Source organism: Chelon labrosus (assembly GCF_963514085.1).
Source record: "Chelon labrosus genome assembly, chromosome: 8".
NCBI classification, from domain to species: Eukaryota; Metazoa; Chordata; class Actinopteri; order Mugiliformes; family Mugilidae; genus Chelon; species Chelon labrosus.
Window position 1 is genome coordinate 18743496 of NC_140358.1, and position 20494 is coordinate 18763989.

The 20494-nt window shown below is 43.7% G+C and overlaps 2 protein-coding genes across 3 annotated transcripts; one reads left to right on the top strand and one right to left on the bottom strand.

Annotated features, from left to right (window-relative positions):
* Nucleotides 1-314: 314 nt before the first annotated feature.
* afap1l1a (actin filament associated protein 1-like 1a) lies at nt 315-14051 on the top strand. 2 transcript variants are annotated; one of them, XM_084550498.1, is made up of 19 exons: nt 315-466; nt 4642-4767; nt 4980-5063; nt 5164-5243; nt 5672-5810; nt 5981-6076; nt 6178-6392; nt 6475-6654; nt 6803-6886; nt 7471-7546; nt 7702-7821; nt 7906-8117; nt 8481-8626; nt 8745-8817; nt 9340-9454; nt 10856-11023; nt 11705-11880; nt 11967-12092; nt 12850-14051. In XM_084550498.1, exons 1-19 carry the CDS (start codon nt 436-438, stop codon nt 12874-12876), a joined length of 2274 nt encoding a protein of 757 aa, XP_084406624.1. In that variant the 5' UTR covers nt 315-435; the 3' UTR covers nt 12877-14051. The 2 variants fall into 2 exon arrangements, with proteins under 2 accessions (XP_084406624.1, XP_084406623.1); XM_084550497.1 differs by lacking the exon at nt 12850-14051 and having other exon boundaries at nt 11967-12566.
* A 445-nt stretch (nt 14052-14496) lies between these two features.
* On the bottom strand, nt 14497-19193 carry gabrp (gamma-aminobutyric acid type A receptor subunit pi). Its single transcript, XM_084550499.1, has 9 exons — nt 18050-19193; nt 17806-17918; nt 17605-17672; nt 17291-17508; nt 16562-16644; nt 16240-16377; nt 15976-16128; nt 14951-15144; nt 14497-14866 (listed from the first exon to the last, which is right to left on the bottom strand). Exons 1-9 carry the CDS (start codon nt 18100-18102, stop codon nt 14534-14536), a joined length of 1353 nt encoding a protein of 450 aa, XP_084406625.1. The 5' UTR covers nt 18103-19193; the 3' UTR covers nt 14497-14533.
* Between the last annotated feature and the right edge of the window lie 1301 nt (nt 19194-20494).

A 20494-nucleotide genomic window follows, 5' to 3' on the forward strand; every position in this document is an offset into this window, starting at 1 on the left:
ATTGTCCACGGCTAGTTAAAGGTTAATAATGTTAACCGAGGGAAAGAATGTGTAAAGAATAAAGAATGTGAGATAGCTGCTAGTGGACGTGTGTGTGTTTACACAGCAAGCCTTTCCCAGGTGCTATACGATCCCTAGGATTACAGTGGAGGGGGATCCAACCAACACACACAAAGAGCCCCACCGCCTCCCTGCGCTCTGCCCCCCCCCCCACAAAGAGGAAAGAGAGGAGGGGAGGCAGGGCGTGAGAGGGGAGGTGGAGGGAGATAACAGATCAGATGGAGGAAGGGAGAGGTACAGGGAGTGTGAATTCAGCAGACTACAGCTCACCTCCACTACAAAGACTTCCCAGGGAGGCTTTGACTCTGGAATATCTCCTGCAGTATCTCTTTTGTGTATGAATGAACCGGTTTGTCTCCTCTTGAACGCTGGAGAATGGTGGGACTCTCATCCACTGCTGTTGAGGGTAAGTTTTGAATAAAGTTTATTTTTTTATGTAGATTGGATTTAGACTTAGAGAAACTTTATTGATCCACAAGAGAAATTGCTTGGTCGCAGTAGCTTAGTTGCTCATAAAAGTATGAGAAAGATTAAATAGAATAAAATATAAGTGAAATGAATATAATGAGTAAAAGAAAGAGACGGAAGAATGTCAGTTAATTATAGTTGTTAAGAGAGCGGGTTTCTAAAGCTAAATGAGGTGCAGGGATTTGTTAGGATATAGAAATATATAGGGGAAGGGCATACAAGTTGTGAGGATGTAAGGCTACTGAAGGCGTCTCGCTCTCAATCACAGCAGAGCAGAAATCTGGTGATGTTTACTTCATACCTTAAGCATCATGCCAGCTCGCTGGAGAAAGGCAAGTCTCATGTTGAATTGTTGAGAAAGCAGCTATTTCCCAGCCAGACTCAATAGTGAAACATTGTAATTTTAATCCTCTAAAGACTCTTTATTGTGGGCTGCAGATTCTTGGATAATTAGCCGGAATGTCTGCTTGCGATAATGTTGTGAAACAGACCCGCTCCCAAACGACTTGATTTTGTCACTTTCCACACGCTGAGAAGTGGTTCGTGTGCATGCTCTGCGTGGCAAGAAAAACCAAGCTCAGCACGAAGGACGTGTTTGCTGTGAAGAGAGAGAAAAAGAAGAAAGAAAGAAAAACTGTGCACCCGATTGAGGTCACATTATTCTTCAGATCGGAGTTTGTTGGACGTGTTAGCACAGGTGCTCAACTCACTGACATCACCCCCCCCCATCCTTCACAGAGTTTGTTCAGAGTCTGCAAGTGTAAGCTTATTTAAAAGGCCTGAGTCTGCAGTGTACACATGCACTCACACAAATGCACTATGCAGAGTCTTGCTCTATTAACAACGTGAGGAATGTGTCTGGTGTTTAACGGCAATTGTCAGGCAAGTGTGAGAAGGTGAGTGTATTCAAAGCTTTCACAAGCTTTACGCATTCCTGCATCTCTTCTGGTCCATGATGCGGGGTTTATACTTCTGCGTCTATTTGACGTTATAGCTACGGTAACACAGACCCTATTGCCGAAGCCTGACGTGCACCTCCCCAGAAATGTCACAAGAGGTTTTCGCAAATTTTCCAACTGATTGTTTTGGATCAATAAAGATGGAGCACATCGAGGAAAGGTTAACTGAGGAGATTCGGAGATGCAAACATTTGTATGACTCGTCTTTGGCGAAATTTCTGTGAAAGTTTCAGTCACCATTGTTGGAAGTGAAGCAGGAAGTAGAAACAAAAGTTAGCCCGACTGGCATAAAAAAGACACAGCGCTGACTCGTTTTTACAGAGCGAGCCAGACTGATGAGAGCACAAGTGTAAATGGCTCGCACAGAAGTATACACCGCACTTAAGACTTCTATCTTATAAGGTTTCTTTCCTTAATAGAGTTGTAATAGAAAAATAGTATGGTTTGTCCCTCTTGCCGCTTCAAACACTTCAATCTGACTTTATTTAAACGGTGTCCAGCTTGTTTTTATTGAGGATCATTACAGTTTGGAGGCTAGTGTGTAGTTTATCTCAGGTGCTAAGCTTAAACATTAGTATAATCATACTTTACAGTACATCAAAGGTGTGCATCATGCACAAACACGCACACACGGCAGCCTATATTTAAGTGATTGTGTTTTAGATAACCCAAGTGAGTAGTGTGGTATTAATTATGAAGTCATGACTGGGTGGTCTCATGCGCCTATCATGCCAAATACTACAAAATATTTCCTCTTCGCTCATTTTGGCACACGCAGGACAACACTGTAATCATCTAACTGGATAATCAGCTTTTCAAAGCGCTCATCCAAATAAAATTGTGACATAGTTTTATGAGCGCGGCATCCCGCTTCACGCCAGCTCCTTGAAAGCTCCGTCTTGATTTCTGTGTTATATTTGATTTACTGCTGACTGGTGTAAATTTCAATTTCTCTCTGCAACGAATGAGTCATGCTGTGGATAAGGTTTTGTCTTACACTCGGTTAGGGGAAGCCCAGCAGTGCGCCAGAGCCAGAATCTAAACAGCTGGAACCTCTGGCAGAGAGGCAACACTCGCCAGGCCAAGACATCCCACTCTCATGAGTTTCCTCTCATTCCATAAACTCCACTTCCTTATTTCCCCAGGGTGAATCGGAGCTTAATGAAGGAGACATTCCAGGTCTCTGCATGGACTGATCCCTCATGCCCACCTCTTGGGTTGCGATTATGTTATCGTTACAATGGAAGGAAACCACACAAGCACGGAAGACAAAGTGGTTAAACAGACACGGGCAAACCCACACCTACTCTAGCTCTTGTTGCTCTTGACTGTAGCCTTGGCAGAGCATTGTTAATCCCATAGGAAGACCCACCTTAGGAAAGTATGTCTATCTTTAAGGAGTGGGAGCCCTACGACATGTGAAATGTACATCGCTGACAACCAACAGATAAATCTTCCAGTTTATCAAGACTTTCTACTTGTCAGTGGTGATTGCATACAAGATGTCCACGTTAGAGAAATGCATCCAAGAGTCCAACATTCTGTCTGAACTCATTCATATGCTCTTCAAACACACGCCCACACACGGTAAAGGCTCGAGTGCCTTTCCTTGAGACAAAGTCCGCTGTCGATGACACTCCTCGCCGAATACACAACATATAAGCTGGGCGGGTGCGTGTTATAGATTTTTGCGCGTACGTCCACGTGTGTGGTTAGTGCGGCAGGTCTCGTTGCCCTGCGACTGCCCACCTAACAAATAGTTTTCTGGCTCAGCGGCTGTCCCGTGGCTGACCCCAGTGAGACGCACGGTTCAGCGGGCTGGACTGGACCGTGAAAATGTGACGACGGGGGAGTGAGTGAGTGAGATGGAAGGAGTGGGAAGTGTTTGTATGTGTGTGGAGTGAGTGGTGGTGATGGGGTGGGGGGGTGGGGGGGTTGCAGACAAGTGTGCCAGCAGTGACTCAGCCAGTTGTCAGGTTGACTGAGGACTGTAGGATTAAAGATGTGGAAAAATTTGCATTGAGGTGCAGTGATACGTGACATTTTGGATACAGAAATAAATATGTGATAGCCACACTCGATTCTTATGTGTCTGGTAACACGCCATTTGGATTTCATTATGGAGCGTGTTTCAATTGATACAGAAGAGAAATACCTCAGCACGCAGTTCGATAGTCCTACCGCCAAGAACAGTGATTGTGTTGTGTTCAACTCCAGGACACTCAGATGACGTGAAGAACTATGTCACTCTTTGGCCGGGCAGATCTTTGCCGGCGCACAATCAGTTCTGAACAGAGCGACTCCAGATCAACTTTCCACCACAAAAAAAAATTTAAAAAATGGGTGGGGGGAGATTGGTCTGGCTTCCAGGCAAAATTGCTTGGCTAGGTAGACCTTTTCACAGGGCGTCCAGCAGCCCAGGATTGGGAGTGAACTGTATCCATGTCTATCATCACGTATGATGTGAGTCATATAATCGTAGCCCTCACAACGACAGAACCTGGAGAGCCCTACGTCAGCTTGTGTTTTTTGAGTCTGATAAAGATCAGGTCCCTGTGAACGAGTCTGCTCGCTGGTACATTTGGCTCATACTGGGCTCTGTAAAGTGGTCCTTCGGTTATTCTTGTCAGAATCTCTTACCGCACTATACAATTAGCTATGCTTTTAGAGGGCCATGGGACATAATCTAATATTTCTGCCAAAATCTTTAGCAGTCTTTGCAGCAAAGTTATCTTATTCATATTGAGAGCGACAGTTTGTGTTTGTGCCCATCTGTCATTGAGCCAGCAGGATTCAGAGGCTCCTCTACTGTTTTTTTTTTCTGCAGGAAGCTCTCTTCATACGATGTTGTTATTTTTGGTAGCTTCAGATCTACTTTCTTTCTGGGTTAATGGGCAATTAGCTACCATGCTTCCTGTTGCTGTAGCCTCTTGTCATTGTTTAGTCTGGAGAGGAGGGAGACTCAGGAGGAAAATGACAAACTGTGAAGCAAAGTGACAGAAAATGAAAGAAGGACATAGGAAAAACAAAGCAGAAAAAGGGGTCATGGTAACACACCTGGGGTTTGTTTAGACTTGTCGGCTTGACCTTTGACCTCTCTGCTTATACACCGAGTCCGTGTCGCCCTGACCTTTCGCCCCTCTCTCTTGTGCAGCGATGGAGGTGTTGGTGAGTGAGCTGGGCGCGCTGCTGAAGATGCTGGACCAAGAGAACCTCAGCTCCTCCGCTCAGGAGAAGAAGACCTCTGTGTGGAACCTGCTGCAGCAGATACAACCATCAGGTCAGAGTAGTATTTTTAGTCAGAGTTTTAGTCCACTCACTAAAAACAAACGTTCATTTAATCCGTTCGCACAAAATAGTTTGTACGTGTAAAGACATGGCGATTGTGGGAGCATCCATTTACTTGCAGACTTTATGGTCATGAAATGCAACATGCAAGCAACAAACCCCCTTCATCTATTCACTTCACATCTCCTTCTTCCTCTCTTCCAGTGTCAAGACCAGACTACATCTACATGAACTCATCAGTGTACAGAAATGGCACAAGCTTTGTGGAGTCTCTCTTTGAGACATTTGGTACGTGCATATACACACTGTATATATGTATAGATATGAGATACATATATCTTGCTCCTAATGTATGCAAAGTGTGAGTTAAAATGCATGTCTTTCACAGATTGTGAGCTTGGAGACCTAAAGGATGTTACAGATGATCTGAGAGAAGACAAGAACACAGAAACCGACACTTCAAAACAGGCAAGTGGAGAGTTAATTTCTTGCTTGTCACTTTCAGTATGAAATACTGGCTTTAAATCCTGGAGGGGGAATGACACATGCATGTCCATCTTTCTTGTGTTCCTTCACCGTTCCAATCCGAATGTGCAAAAGACTGTTAAACCTCCTTCAAATGACTAATGACTGATGAGGCGATGAAAAACGGAGACTGTCTTCCATGTTGTGGGGGTTTCCCTTCCCCTCTCATGCTCATCACTCTGCAAGCTGTTGGAATAGGGAAGGCTAGGGGATCCGCCCAGAGCCCATATGTCTAATTTATGGAAATCATTTAGTGGTTTATTCTCTGTATCTCTTTGATTATGCAGTTCATTGGCTTTGAGAAAAAAAAAAAAAACCTTGGTTGTGGAGGACATTTGAGAGTGATGTTTGTGTTTATGTGTCTCCCTCAGCAGAGCTGTGCAGACTCCCCAGCCCCACACTCAGCTGACTCCCCTCCCCCGCTGCCCACAACGCCTCCTCCTGAGGACTACTACGAGGAGGCTGTGCCCCTCAGCCCTGGAAAGATGCCTGAGTACATAATTACACGAGGTTAGCATGCTGCCGCTTCGGTGATGTCAATTTTTCAGTGAAAACCTCTAAGACCTTGAACGATATAAACACATCTCGCTAAGTTCCAAACATAATTACAAAGTGCAACTTATATAAAAGTTCACGATGGAACATAGGATAGTTAGGATTTATTTTTCTTCAATTTTCAGTCAGGCCCAGCCCTCCCAACTCCATAGAAGATGGTTATGAAGATGCCGAAAACCACTACCCGACTACCTGCATAACTTCCCACCGCAAAAACTCCTGTGAGCTAAGAACCCGCTTAAATTCCTAGAAATGCAGAATAAAAACATTCTTTTCTCCAACTGATGCACACTTTATGATGAAGGTGTTGTGGCTCTTTCAGACAATGATTCCGATGCTCTGAGCAGCTCCTATGAGTCGTACGAGGAGGATGAGGAAGACAGGAGCCCCGGAGTGCAGCTTACTCATCAGTGGCCCTCGGATGAGAGCTCCATGCCTCCTGCCAGAGATTGTCGCATCTGTGCATTCCTGCTGCGTAAGAAACGCTTTGGCCAGTGGGCCAAACAGCTCACCGTCATACGGGAGAACAGACTGCAGGTAAGAAGTCTCGACTTAATTAAAGGATCTTCTTAACCTACTTATTTCTCTCCTTTAACCGCACGTGTCCTCCTTTCCACAGTGCTATAAGAGTTCTAAGGACACATGCCCCTATGTGGACCTGCTGCTGCCCCAATGCACTGTAGTCTATGCTCCCAAGGATAGCAAGAGAAAACACCACGAGCTTCGCTTCACCTTACCCAATGGAGATACACTGGTGCTAGCAGTACAAAGCAAGGAGCAGGCTCACAGATGGCTAAAGGTAAGTTTAACACGCTACAGAATGTGTGCAGAAGAAATGTATTTTCTTCCAGAATGCAGATTAGCAGGACAGCCATCAGTCATCACTGGAAGTGGATTTGAAATTGGGAAAGAAAGGACATTTTGATGGGTGTAAAATATCCCCACAGGTTGTCAGAGAGGTGAGCGGTCAGAGCTCCGGGCCCGAGGAACCTGCATCTCCCGTCGTTCCGAGAAAACAGGAACTTGACAAGGTGAGTGCGGGCCAGAGGACGTTTACATCTGCACTTCCCTGTTGTTTTTGTCCTCGGTACGTCATTCCTCTTAACAGCTGAGGTGAGGAAAAGTTGGCGGCGTGCAGGAATTGTCCTGTCACCATCAATTTTCCTTAACAACTGGTACGCTCAACACAGTTTACCACGATACCTGCTTTTGGCTTGCAGAACAAAGAGGACTTATGTTTTGTAATTGGGTGTTAAGGCAACAATGACAGGGGCGGCGGTGAGTCACATCCTCTTTAGAGCTCAACCACTCGGTTATATAAACTGTAAAAGACACAAAAGTGAAGAGGAAAGAGTGGAACAGAATTAAAAGGAGAGACAAGCAGAGGATGAGTCTGGTTGTCTCTTTGTGTCATGTTTACATGACTATGAAACAGTATCAATACAAAAAGTGAAAGAATCGAGAGGTGGACACATATGGGAAGAATTGTCTTAAGTATAGTTATTAAGCAATTTATTAGTCAAAGACAAGTGAAGACAGGCTTAGCTCAACTTCGAACCCTGCAGACAAAGAGTCCAGTGTGGGCCTCAGCTGTTGCTGTGTGCTTCTTCCACAGAGGTTATCTGCAGAGCGGAACACATCGGATTCAGACAGTGTGGGTGTGTCAGCTGGAGATAACTGCAGGGAGAATGGTGAGACACACACTACTGCTGCTGTTATTACAAAGAAATGTTAAGTTATCCGCCACTTTGTATTGTCGTTTTGAGATGGAGACGAGAGCCCTGGTGGAAAAAAGTTAAGTAGAGCTTAAAAATAACCTGATTAATCCTTTAATTTTTTGATGAAGGTAAAGTGAAGCGGGGTGCTTTAGCCGCAGGCCGTAAGATCACACGTATCATCAGCTTCTCCAAGAAGAAACCCCCTCGACCAGATGATCCCCGGGCGAACCACATCAACCCGCGACAAGGTCAGAGCCAGATTCACTGTCCCTCTTTCCGGTCCCCAAGTTTGCAGATGTGTCATTCTTTTCCTCACCCTCCTCGCCATGCAGGCCACCTGTCAGCGCTAGTGAACCAGGTGTGGCGGGAACAGTGGTGTTGTGTGTGCCGGGGCTCCCTGCACTTCTACCACGACAAAGGAGACCCTCGGACTGCCCTCCCTTCCCTTCCACTCCTTGGCTGTGAGGTTGTTCCAGGGCTCGGACCCAAGCACCCCTTCGCCTTCCGCATACTACGGAACAGCGCAGAGGTGGCTGCTTTGGAGGTAGAGTGCCGTTGTGTTCCCTAGAGAAAATAGGCATTCATGAGGACAAATAGAGACATTCCAGTTCCCCTCTGCTCTTTTGAACATTTTAGAAATTTTAGGCGTATTGTTTAGTTAATGTTTTGATACGCTCTCATTCTTCTCATCAACTTTATCTTGGCCCGCACCAGGCAGCTGTTTTCACTTGGAAATCTCTGATAAACTAACTGTGAAGCAATTATTAGCTAATGAGTTAGTGCTGTCTCTCGGGAATGGGTGGAAACCAAAACAAAGTTGTGAATATTAAACTCTTAGTGACAACATGTCAATATTGTGTCAAAGCTAGCTCCACTGCCCTCATTATTTTCCCTTTTCTTTTATCAGGCCAGCAGCTCTGACGAACTTGGACGGTGGCTCGGTGTCCTCTTGGCAGAAACAGGCTCTGCAACAGACCCAGAGTCTTTGCATTACGACTACGTCGACGTGGACACCATTGCCAACATTCGCGACGCTGCGCGGCATTCCTTCTTGTGAGTAAAAAAGCAGGGGTTGGGACTTTTGGACGAGGTCAAAGCAGGGCCACGGATCAGAGCACGGCGATGTTTTGACCTCACACAGGCTAAATCTCTGCTTCCTCTCTGATCCTAGGTGGGCCACCTCATCCAGCAGCACCTCCACGGATTCCCGAACATACGATGAGGTCCCTAATGAGGACATGCAGGTGGGGGATGAGGACGCATGCTCAAATGCGCACATACATTATTCAGTTTTAATTAAATCTTATGTGTGACGCTTTACTTTGATGTGAGGAGATTAGCTGTATGTCTGTGTGTGTGCAGCTGTTGGGGACTGCCACTGTCTGAATATGACACCCAAATGAACACACACCGCACGACTATCACATTCCACATTTTTGTAGGTCTTAGAAAAAAGCAGGGTGATAGCTTGGGAGGAGAAAAATACCAAAAAAGACAAAGCAGTCAGACTGATGACAAGAAGGTAAGAGGTCATAGCAGTTTTACAGCCTGTAAAACCCCTCCTTAACCTCGCTGACATGCACTTAAACACAAACCTCTCACCGCCTACAGCCATGAACATACACACCTCAGCGGCCTCGGATCAGTAAATCTGGAGAGAAGTTTATTGCTTGGCCTTATATACAAACTTTGCTTTTCTTTTTTCCCCTCTGCCCTCATCCTCCCACATCTGTCATCTCCCCCCCAACCTTCTCTGCTCCACCCAGTCAGGGGAGAACCGCAGGCAGCAGTCTGGGAACCAAGGGAAGCGACGCTCAAGTTTCTCAAGCAGCGACTCCGACAGAACCAAGCCGTTGGTCTCTCTAAAGCGAACTGGCTCAAGTGAGTGTGTGTAGATGGTTGTTGAAGGTAGTTCCTCCAGTGGTGCCGACCATGTCCTCATAAACTACCATGACAGATGGGTTGAAACCTTGAAACGTAGCACACAAGCAGTTTTTGCAGGAGAGCCCTGATTCAGAAACTGCAATGGCAAGAGCAATGTTACCAATTAAAACATTCACATACAACTGGTGCTAGTCTGTTAATGACACATAAACTGTGGGAAAATGCATTTCTCTTTCAAATCCTAGAGACGTGGTATAAATTGTATGATTGTCTACAGATTGCAGAAGTTCACACTGTGCACATGTGGTCTACATGGAATCACCATACTTAAGAAGTATGTAATTAGTTTTTTTGTGAATTAAATGGAAGCAGCGTGTGTCAGAATGGAGAGAGTATCTATAGGAAACTTTGCTGGGTGGTCTGGTTGTCAGCAGTGATGAAACAAATCTCACTCTGACTTTATGAATGTATGTTGAAACAGTTGTTTTCCACCATTTTAGATATATAGTTTGTTAAGATAAGAAGATAAGAAGACCTGCAAACCCATCTGCATTAATAAAGGGATTCCACAAGGCTCGGAATCCCTTTATTAATGCAGATGGGTTTATGTGGCATATAGTTTCTCAGGATTGCATGCATCCCTACTTACCATCTGTGTCGTTCAATAGAGCATGAGTAGAGGTAGCCGCAGCCTTTCGAGGGAAACAATAAGTAATACACATGTCCCCTATAATCATAGATTCCAATGATCTAGTGCTGTAAGCCTACACTGTTCATACACTCCTTTCACTTTACTGACAGTCATAAAACTTGAGTTTCCACCTGGCTCAATATTCCCTTTCCTCTTTCCTCTCGATCATCTTCTCACTTTTCATCCGTAGTCTCTTCTCTCTCTCTAGCCTCTCCCACATGCTCCTTTGTTTCATTTGTTCTGCTATACAAGTACATAAGATGAGTGTCATGGGTTTTAGAAAGTGATATCAGTGTGCTGGGCTAGCACGGTGCTCCTCTTGACGCTTCTTGATGTCATCAGTGTGGCGTTCACTGACACATCAAAGAGACAGAGCTTTCCAGGCCAGAGAGCTCCAGGATGTAACCTGAGATTTATTGGACACTCACATTAGATCTGCTGTCTCACCTCCTGACCTCTTACTCTGCAGGAGTGTGTAGTGTTTTTTTTTATTCTTGAATCTTATCGTTGTTTTTCCCAAGTATTTTTTGTTTGAATAATAATTTTAAAAAAAAGATCAGATTAGTGTGGTGCACTTTCATGTTCAACATACTCCCATGGACAGAGTGGGATTCACTCGACTGGCAGGCAGACAGATCACTGCAAGAGGTTTTGTCTTCTTCCCATAACCCCTGCACGTCTGACCTCTCACCTTTGCTCCTGCCCAGATGCCAACCAGTACGGAAGGTATGGGAAAACGCGAGCAGAGGAAGATGCCAAGCGTTACCTCAAAGAAAAAGAGGAGCTGGAAAGAGAAAAGGATGGGATACGAGATGCACTAGTGACCCTGCGACAGGAGAAGAGAGAGCTGAAGGAAGAGCTGAAGACGGCCTCTGGTAAGCAGATAATGGGAAAAAAGAGAGCAGACGATTGTTGGTAATGAAGTGAATTGGTGAATCAGGAAAATGTAATTAGTCAATACAATCTCAAGATATTAGTTATCAAATCATATTGTTTTTCCAATGGAAAGTTCAGTATTTGTTTTTTTAAATATACATAGTGACATCTCTAGTGTGGATACTGTATCACTGCTCTTTGTTTGACCCTGCACTCTGACCTCCATTATTAGAGGGCCATGTGAGAAGAGAATTCCCCCACGGGGATATATTAAACTATTATTAAAACCAACAACAAGGTTATGAAAATGTCCTCTATGTCTAACTAATTTCCTCTTGATGCATGTAGTATGATGCCAGCAAAGCATTTTATCTTAATTGTACAATATAGTATAGCCATTTCATGTGAAAGACTTACAAGAAGTACAAGCAGTGTTTTCATGTTTTTATATGTTATATGTTATATATGTGTTTCATATTTTCTCACTTTTATACATCTTTTCAAATTTTAACTTGAAACTGTAGTGAAATATAAAAGTATATAGTAAGTAATGGCCCATAATTGTATTGGCCATAGCGTTATTTGAGTACGTGTACTTTCAGTTTTTCTGAATTATGAGACTCTTAAGGCGGACATGTTAAGGCGGACTGCTTATGTGCTGATGTGTCTCTGTGGAGCAGATAAGAGGAAGCCCTTCCTGAACAAGCGTGTCTCCCAGCTGGAGGAAACCTGCCGAGCTAAAGAGGCAGAAAGGGTGGACCTGGAGCTCCGACTGACTCAGGTCAAAGAAAACCTCAAGAAGAGTCTGGCAGGTGGAGCGCTGGGTGCCCCGGTGGAGGCTAAACCCCCTGTTAAGGTACATTTGTGGATTAATGTTGTAAGATAGACACCAGTCTGCATTCAGATTTTTTATTTACTTCTTTATGTCCTCTTCCTGTGTAGGCATGCAGCAAAAAGATCCAGAATATCTACAGCGAGTCTTTACCAGTAAACTGTGCTGCAGAGATGCGTAAGAGACCTCCATCTGTGTACGCGCCTTCTACCGGAACTGTCATGCAGAAAGCGAAGGTATCAAACCCATCCTCCCACACTCAATTCCTCTCCCTGTCACTCAGGACAGATTTTCCTGTTAGTCTCCACGGGGGGTTAATAGAATCACAGCACCATGTGCCGTCATCTAATAGGTTTTCACAGTCCATACATAAATAAACAAAGGGTCTTTGTATGATTCGTACGCTTTGTATGCTTTGGAAAATTACATATGTATTAGTGTATTTTGAGTATTAACAAATGGGTTTTGGTCACTGCACATGATGCTTTAGTCGAGGCATTGCTAATTCATAATTCACTTCACGTCTTTTCTTGGTCATTCATATTCATACAGATATAACAGAAGCCTGTGTGACGGCCTACCTTATTGTGGACCGTTATATAAACCTAAAATACTAAAGTAGCTTTGTGTATTGTGTTGGTTAGACATTAAATGAATACGCACTGAACAATTTTGCAAATGTTTGAGAGGAAGCATCAAAAACTGTTTATTGATATGCTTCATGTTTTGAATATTGAATAATCTAATGATAATTGTGCTGATGATTCAAGATAATAACAGTATATATACACTTTGATAAAGCTACCTCTTGTTATTAATGTAATTATTTAGTCTTGGTCTAACTATACAAAGCATGTTTGAGGACATTTCTTTAAGGCTAACAAATATCCACTTATTGTGTTTCAACATTATTGCCTAGTGCTACGCTTTTATGAGTGGATTTTTCTTCGTACAATTACTTTTTTTTACTAAATCACCTGACTGTTTCTACAGGAATGGGAGTCAAAGAAAGGAACCTAAGAGGAGTTTCATGTAAATGACTGGAGACTAAATGGATATCAGGATGGGACGATTTGCACCTTCACTCCCGCTAAGGACATCTTCCTAAAAACCCTGACTTGTTTCATTTTGGCTTACTGAGGAAATACATTAACTGTAATTAAATGAATCGGCCACTAGGTGGAGGTACATCATACTGAATATATTTACTCCCTTTAAGGACAACTCGGATTAGAGGGACTTGAGTGACTCTGTTAAAAATATGGGAATCCACAACAACAAAAAAAAAAAATAGAAAGAAGGCAGAGTTTATGAAAGAAAGGAATGAGTGAAGTGTACTGAAAGCACAGCAAGTGCATCAAATGCAGTGTTGGAAAGCAGAGATTGCGTTGGCGCCAGAGACGCGCCATGCGGTTGAAGACAACCTGAGTAATGTGATGTGTTGGAAAATTAGAGGATGAGAGGCAGTTTAAAACCTAATGTGCCTTTTTATATGAAAAACTGTACATAATGAGCCACGACTACTGTTCTGTATGGAGTTACTATCTTTTATTCTGTTCCTATAATGTTTAATCTCTTACAAGACATAAGATAAGAGAAAGATATCGGTTTATGTCATACGAAGTACCAAAGGAAAATCTGTTTTGCTGGGTACTCGAGAGGTGGGTTGTTCAGGTATTTTGGAAACCTTGCAACTATTCTTTGGTAGATGTCTCAGTTGCACCTGCCTGTTCACGTAATCACAAACAGACTCCATGACTCTTCTTTTATTGTGTTTGGGACAGATCACTTCCTGAAGGTGTTGGGTGATGAATGACAATCTAAATATTTCAAGTGCCTAAAACTTTTGTGCATCACTCTACTACATGACATTACGTGACATGGGTATTCACCTAGATACCACGGAGGAAACTGACTTATCTTTTAGGACTGCACTTGTTTGCTTTTCCTCTTAGATTGAAGCTGTGCTACTTCCTTGGTCAGACCAAAATCCTCTTGACCTTTATCGGCACACAGTTGAACACTCCTGTTATAGATAAGTGAGTTACTAACAAAGTGGTGCTATTCAGTGATACAAATCAAATTTTGAGGAGAAATTGATTTAACACCTTTTCTGCTGAACCTATGGTTGACTTTTGCACTTTACTGTTCTCCTACCTGGATAAGGGAATAATAAAATATGTCTTGTTTCCAAACATTTGATCCTTTATCGTTTGTTACCGTGCGTGCACGTAATTTACTCCGCATTAAATGCACCAACACATCCCAGTCATTTATATATCCTTTTAATTTGACATTATATAAACAATGTGATTCAGCCAAAACAAGAAAAAAAAACATCTACATTTGACTCACTTAATAAAGGCTTAACTAAATGCAGCAAAGAATAATGTGGTGCAGTTCTAGTAGTTAACTCATCCTCATTTGATCTATGGATAAAAGAAGCTTTGTGTCAACACTCTTACATGCTAATATGTTGGAAGCCATCCACGCATATATACTCCCTAGAAATAATTTATGGTTTGCAGTCCTGACCAATGGCTTTTCACCAATTTGTTGTCCTAAAAAGGTACAAAAAGGCTATATCAGATCCAGGCAGTGACGACTGGTATTGGGTCTCAAATGAGGAGGTAGAGCAGCTTCAGGATGGTGACATGAACTCATCTGCAGCTTGCGCTCAGAGAAAGAGGTAGTAAAGCCAGTATAGGATATTGACAAAGAGGAATGCCGCGGGGAAAGCGGTGCGAGCATGACGATCAATGTTGTGTGGGTTTTCCACGACGAAGACGGACGCTGCCCTGCGCGATGCATCTCTCACATATGACAAACCGCAGCCCTGGCTTTGCACCTTCTCTTTCGATCCAGAGTGGTTCTTAGCGTCACTGTTCATTGACTGCTCCGTGGGCTCCTCAGCAGTTGAGCCGATCTCCACTGACTGGTTTGGCTGACTGGAGCTGACAATGGGGATCGAGCCGTTTCCATTAGACTCGTTGAACTCCCGCAGAAGCTCCTGATAGACAAATGGATTGATACTCACAACATGCTCTATATTTTGCCTTTTCAATTAGTGTTCAAGCGCATGCATTTTGCTCACCCGGTGTAAATCCTCTATGGTCTGGTTCTGCATGCTGTAAAAGTGAGCGCAGGCGTACTCCAGCAGTGCACCAAAGATGAAGGTGAAACAGATGCCCAGGTAAACATCAATGGCCTTTATGAAACAGTTGGCGTTGGGCAGGGAAGTGCGGGCACCCATCATCAGAGTGGTCATTGTCAAGACCGTTGTCACTCCTGAGGGACACATCAGAATGTTCTTTATGTATGGTAATGGTTTACGTCAATCAGCAATCAGTACAGCTGTAGCAGTTTGTGTTTGTCCAACCATACACCCTCTACATACCTTCCATAATTTCAGTTTTCTTTTGCTCCCTTTTGATTTTATTGAAACAATTTTGAAATATATTAATAAAAAAAAATTCTCTTTAACAGAATCTTTCTAGAGCCTCAACTTTGGTCTTGTATCAGCCACTCAAGTCTCATTTAAGGTACTGCGGGACTAGATGCCGTAACCTAAGTAGCCAACACAAGCCATTTTTACTTGTGCGCTTGTCAGTCTGGCTTGCTCTGTAAAAACACCACCCAAACACTAGTCGGCGCTGTGGTTTTTTTTGCCAGTCGGGTTCATTTTTGTTTCAACTTCCTGCTTCACAATGGCGACTGAAACTTTCGCCAAAATTTCAAGACAAGTCATACAAATGTTTGTATCTCCATACCTCCCCAGTTTCCTCAATGTGTTCCATCTTTATTGTTCAAAAACGATCAATTAGACAATTGCGGAGACGGAGAAGCAGCTGGAAATACGTTACTATCAAGCAGACCAGCGCCAAAGTGCCGCAGAAAACTAAACCGCCTATTAGAATTCACTCAAAAAGCACAAAATTTAAGGCAATAATATTAAACCCAATCAAGATGAAGGTACAATAAATAATGAGCTATAACACTAGCAAACATAAAGAGAAAGAAAGAGAGACAACTTTGAAATCAGTATGTTACTAGCCTTATACTGGTATATGAACTCAAAACCATTATACATAAACATGAAGTATAAACTCTGGTACTGACCAATGCAGGTCCTGGCTGGTACAGATGACTGGCTGATCCAGAAGGAGACCCAGGAGAGAACCACTAGCAGAACAGATGGAACATATGTCTCCAAAATGAAGAACAACACGTTCCTACGGAGCGAAAAATGCAGCACCAGCTTGGGGTATTGTCCTGTGGAGAGATGCAAAAAGACACAAACGTGTTGTATTACAATTGTGCGCTTCAAGATTTTTTTTCATCATGTAACTCCACAGTCAAGTGGACTCCTGGGTAGCGTGGTACCTGTTTCATACACAGCCTCCGACACTGATGTATAGTAGCTCTCCACGCTGTACTGAGCCAGCCGCAGAGTGTTCAAACCCTTCACTGAATCATTCCCTCTAGTCCAGTAGAACACCACATCCTGCAGGTTATAGCCCCCTGGCAACAGAAACAGTAATTAAGCTGTGGCGAATTTGACCTGCTCAGCAGCAACGTCGCCCCGTTCAGCTTGATACTCACTAAACTGATGATGATGAAAATGGTGATAGTGGTGATGGGGTGAGGATGATTTATGTCCATGACTTGATGGAGGTTTGATGGAGGGCCCACGGGAAGTACTCACAGCTCTCCAGCTGCAGGGTGCACACCTGTTTGTCCATTGGGTACTTGGTCAGGTCCATGTTGCAGGCGATTGTAGCTGTGATACTGTTGGGTAGTTATAGCAAGATCATTAGAAAACTTCATAAAACTTCCCTAAAAATGGCTTCTCTTTTGATCTGTGTAAAGGTAATCAATTATTAGTGAGGACAGACAACTGTGTTCCCCTGAGCAACAATCAAGAGAACAAAGACTAATTTCTGAAGAGTCAGCATCTTATTTTGGTATCTGATTCATTCATTATGTACAAGTGGAATTCAGTGCTATCCTTCAGAGTTGAAAAGCTCCTGCTGATTTACTTTTAAGACTCACGGAGTCTTAATGTAATGCTGGTGCAAGGGCTTGACTCATGCAATATTCAATCAGCACCACAAAGTTGACCTTTCTGTCCTCAGCCATGCTGTCTAGTCAAAAAAAATAAAACTTGTGTGAAAATGTGACATTACAGAAAGACTCTTTTTTTAGTAGAACCCGAGGCCAGTTCACGGTTGATTACAATCTTGAAAGCCACATGAAAAAGAAAGAAAAAAACAAGAAAATATGTGTTTGCCTTCTGTGTTTTCATTTTGTGACCAGCACGGATTGATTTTGTATTTTTCCAGATCACTTTTCTCAAGCTCAGCAGATTGTGAAAAAGTTGTTTTCTAACAGGTGCTGTATCAAATGTCAGTAAATGTCAAATCAATAGGCCGACCGAAGAGCGTAGAGAACGGTCCCGTTGCTGAAGATGCGTATGAGGCGGTTTTCCACGGTGACGTCATGCAGGAAGGAGCGCTTGGAGTCCGGGATGAAGGTGTCAGGGATCCAGAGCAGTGACACCAGGCGGCCGTCCACACTCACGCTCTCATTTCCTGGGAACACCAGCCTGGAGTCGCGCCAGCGCTGACGGAGGAAGATGGTCGCAGTGTAGTCCTAATGAGATGGTGCAAAGGAAATGAAGCTTTTATTTCTTCAATCGGCACCCTCATTTCACCCACTGTCTCAAAAATAGGAGAAAAAGCGGAATACCATATTGATTTCAGAGATGGCATCAATGCTGGCGATATCAAGGCTCATTCCAATTTCCACAGGACCCTCTGTACAAGACGGAGACACAGATGCAGTTGGAAATGGGTCAGCTTTCAATCAAGAGGCACACAAGCACCGACTGCTTTGATGAAGAAAACTTAAAATTCAGCACAAAAATGACTTTGCAAGCTACTTTAATACCATTGAAATTGGGTCTGAGATAGCGGTTGTATCCTTTCATGAGCTTCTGAATTGTCGGCAGAAGCTGAGAGTCGTTCCATTCACCCCAGTGGTTGCTGGGGAACATACAATCGCTGATTAAAGCAGAGAGATGGAATGAGACGGGAGAGGAGAAGAGGACCACGAATGTCATTTTGCGGAGATCGGAACGGCATTTTTAATTGATGCAAGTACCAGTATCAATATCACATATGGAAGATCTCACCCCTGTGTGAAGGTCAGGAAGAAGACCAGTAGCACATGCAGCTGCACACACATTGTGGATCAGCAGGCAGGGGTCAGCAGTGCTGCTCGGAGAGATGTGACAAAACACAAACACAAAAACCATTAATAGCCTCTCTCCTGGTTTCACCATAGGGTGGCAGCACCAAACTGAATGTGATTACAAACCTCTGGGGAAATCTGCAGGAGAATGCCAATTCCCATTGTTTGATCTTGCAAAACCCTGTGTTCTCCCCGCTCTGGCATGTGTAATATGCTCTGGAAACTTCCCTGCCTTCCACTAATAAATGAACAGCTGCCTCATTTGGCTTCCACACACTCACGTGCGCTCACGTAAGAGCGTAAAAAGAATGAATGACAGCGTCTAGGAAGGCTGCTTTATTTACACTTAGTCCTGTGACGTGCATGCATGTATGACATTTGGTCTGTCACCTGCTGCTGATTTATGAGACCACTGCCTCATGGTTTATTCACAAAGCCTCCCTGATCCCGCCTCTGACTCATTATTCCTTGTTGTCTAGTTGTTACTCACCAGCTCTGCCGCCCTCCCTCCGCCTCTCGGAGATAAATCTCCTTGCCTCCAACAGACTTTGACCCTCTCGCCTCTTACTTTCGGACATATTATGTAAAACTGTCAGGCGCGTGTTTGAGCTGTTTTACCAAAGCATCTTTTATAGTTGGATTTAATATGCAGTGTATTATTTATGCATTCTAAATGATCATGCGTGCTTGATTGCCATTCCTAATGGCCTCAATGAAAGTTAAACAGCCATAGAAAGATATTAGCTTCTGTTTTGTTTCTCTCACACATTAGCTGCTCCGTGGCAGAGTCTCATTTTTTATTTTGCTACTTCATGCAAGTTTCATTTTATTCATTCATCTTCTATTCTACTCCACCTCCTCCTCTTAAGCCACATGCTGAGCTGCAGAACAGCACACAGACCAGTACCACATCTTTTGTTTTCTTCCCTTTGCTTTCAACCATATGTGCATGCAAACCAAAATACATTTTTTATTACTATTATTTTACATTTTACCTTTTTGCCCTGAAAATTTATCTATATACTGATTTCTCCTTTTCAAGTTTGGGCTCACTGTTGTTTCTCTTACCTGCCTCGGTCTTGGCACACTTATCTTCTGGTTTTCTTCTCTTCCCACCTCAGGTCACTCCTCCTCTGGCTCAGCTCTCTCCTTTGTTTCCTCCTCCACTCTTCTGCCTTCCTCTATCGCAAGTGTTGCCAGTGGCACGAGATTGGTCACCTTCCTCGGTTATTTGCAATTATATCCCAAGAGTTTCTTCCACCGTCTACCAATGAACCACACTTGCGTTCTGATATCTGCTCCCAGTGAGTGGCTATGACTATTGCTGGATGTTTTTGCAGTTCCCTCCGTCTCTCCGTGCAGCTGTGTTCGTCTACCGACGGAGGCTCCGTGCAGAAGACCCCCTCCCTCTCTGTTTGTGCCACTCAGCATCTCATTTGTGCAACATTTTTTTTTCTTTTTTCTCTTTTATCACAGTCAACCACGACCTCCACACACACTCTCTCACACACACACACACATTAACATCCAGTTTGATCCCCCATTTCACCTCTTTTATCTCATTCTCTTCATTCTTTCGGCCCTTAATCTCTATCTACCTCACTCTCCTCCAATTTACACTGACACTGCACCTCCTTCTGGGCTTAGAGGCTCTCCTCTGTCTCCTTCCTCCGTGCCCTCTCCATCCTCACCTCCAACTATGTTCCCTTGCATCAGCGTCATCATGTGTATTACTTTCTTCTGAGGTCTATCTCTGTCTTGACTTCCATAAAATATCAATGTGGCTTTTTTTATTTTTTTATTGTTCCTGTCACCATGTCTGTCCATTTTTACTGCAGCTCACAATTTATGAACTATACATTTGACACTAGTATAACCTAAAAAAAAAAAAAAAAAAAAGCTGCTGAGTGAACACTGATGTTGCCGGTGGCGATTACAGCAATCCCGGTACTTGTAATGGTGACGATGACTGCGATGGCGGTGTTGGTGAAGGCTTGTCCACACACACAGCAGGCAGCCGCAGCACAAAAGACCCGCGCGCTTTGTGTGCTAAGCGCTCGGTCCTTCATCTCCTGCCCTGCTGAAATTGTGTGATTAATCTTTATACATCCCTCGCTCTCCTCTGGCTCCGGCTTTAACTCTAATTATTTGGCCAGACCTCCGAGAACCCGCTGGTAAGGGCTGCGGCATGTGTGAGGAAAGCCTTGAGGGCATACTGCCTAACAAGTCCTTATGAGATTTCAGTGTAGTGCTCGTAGACCTGCTTCGCTTGTCTCTCAGTCGGTATTCCCAGTAAGCGCCAATGATGGTCAATAATACATGATACAGTCCTATCCCAGCTCGTTTAGTGAACCAATGTTATCTCGGTCCTATGCTCTAATGGCTG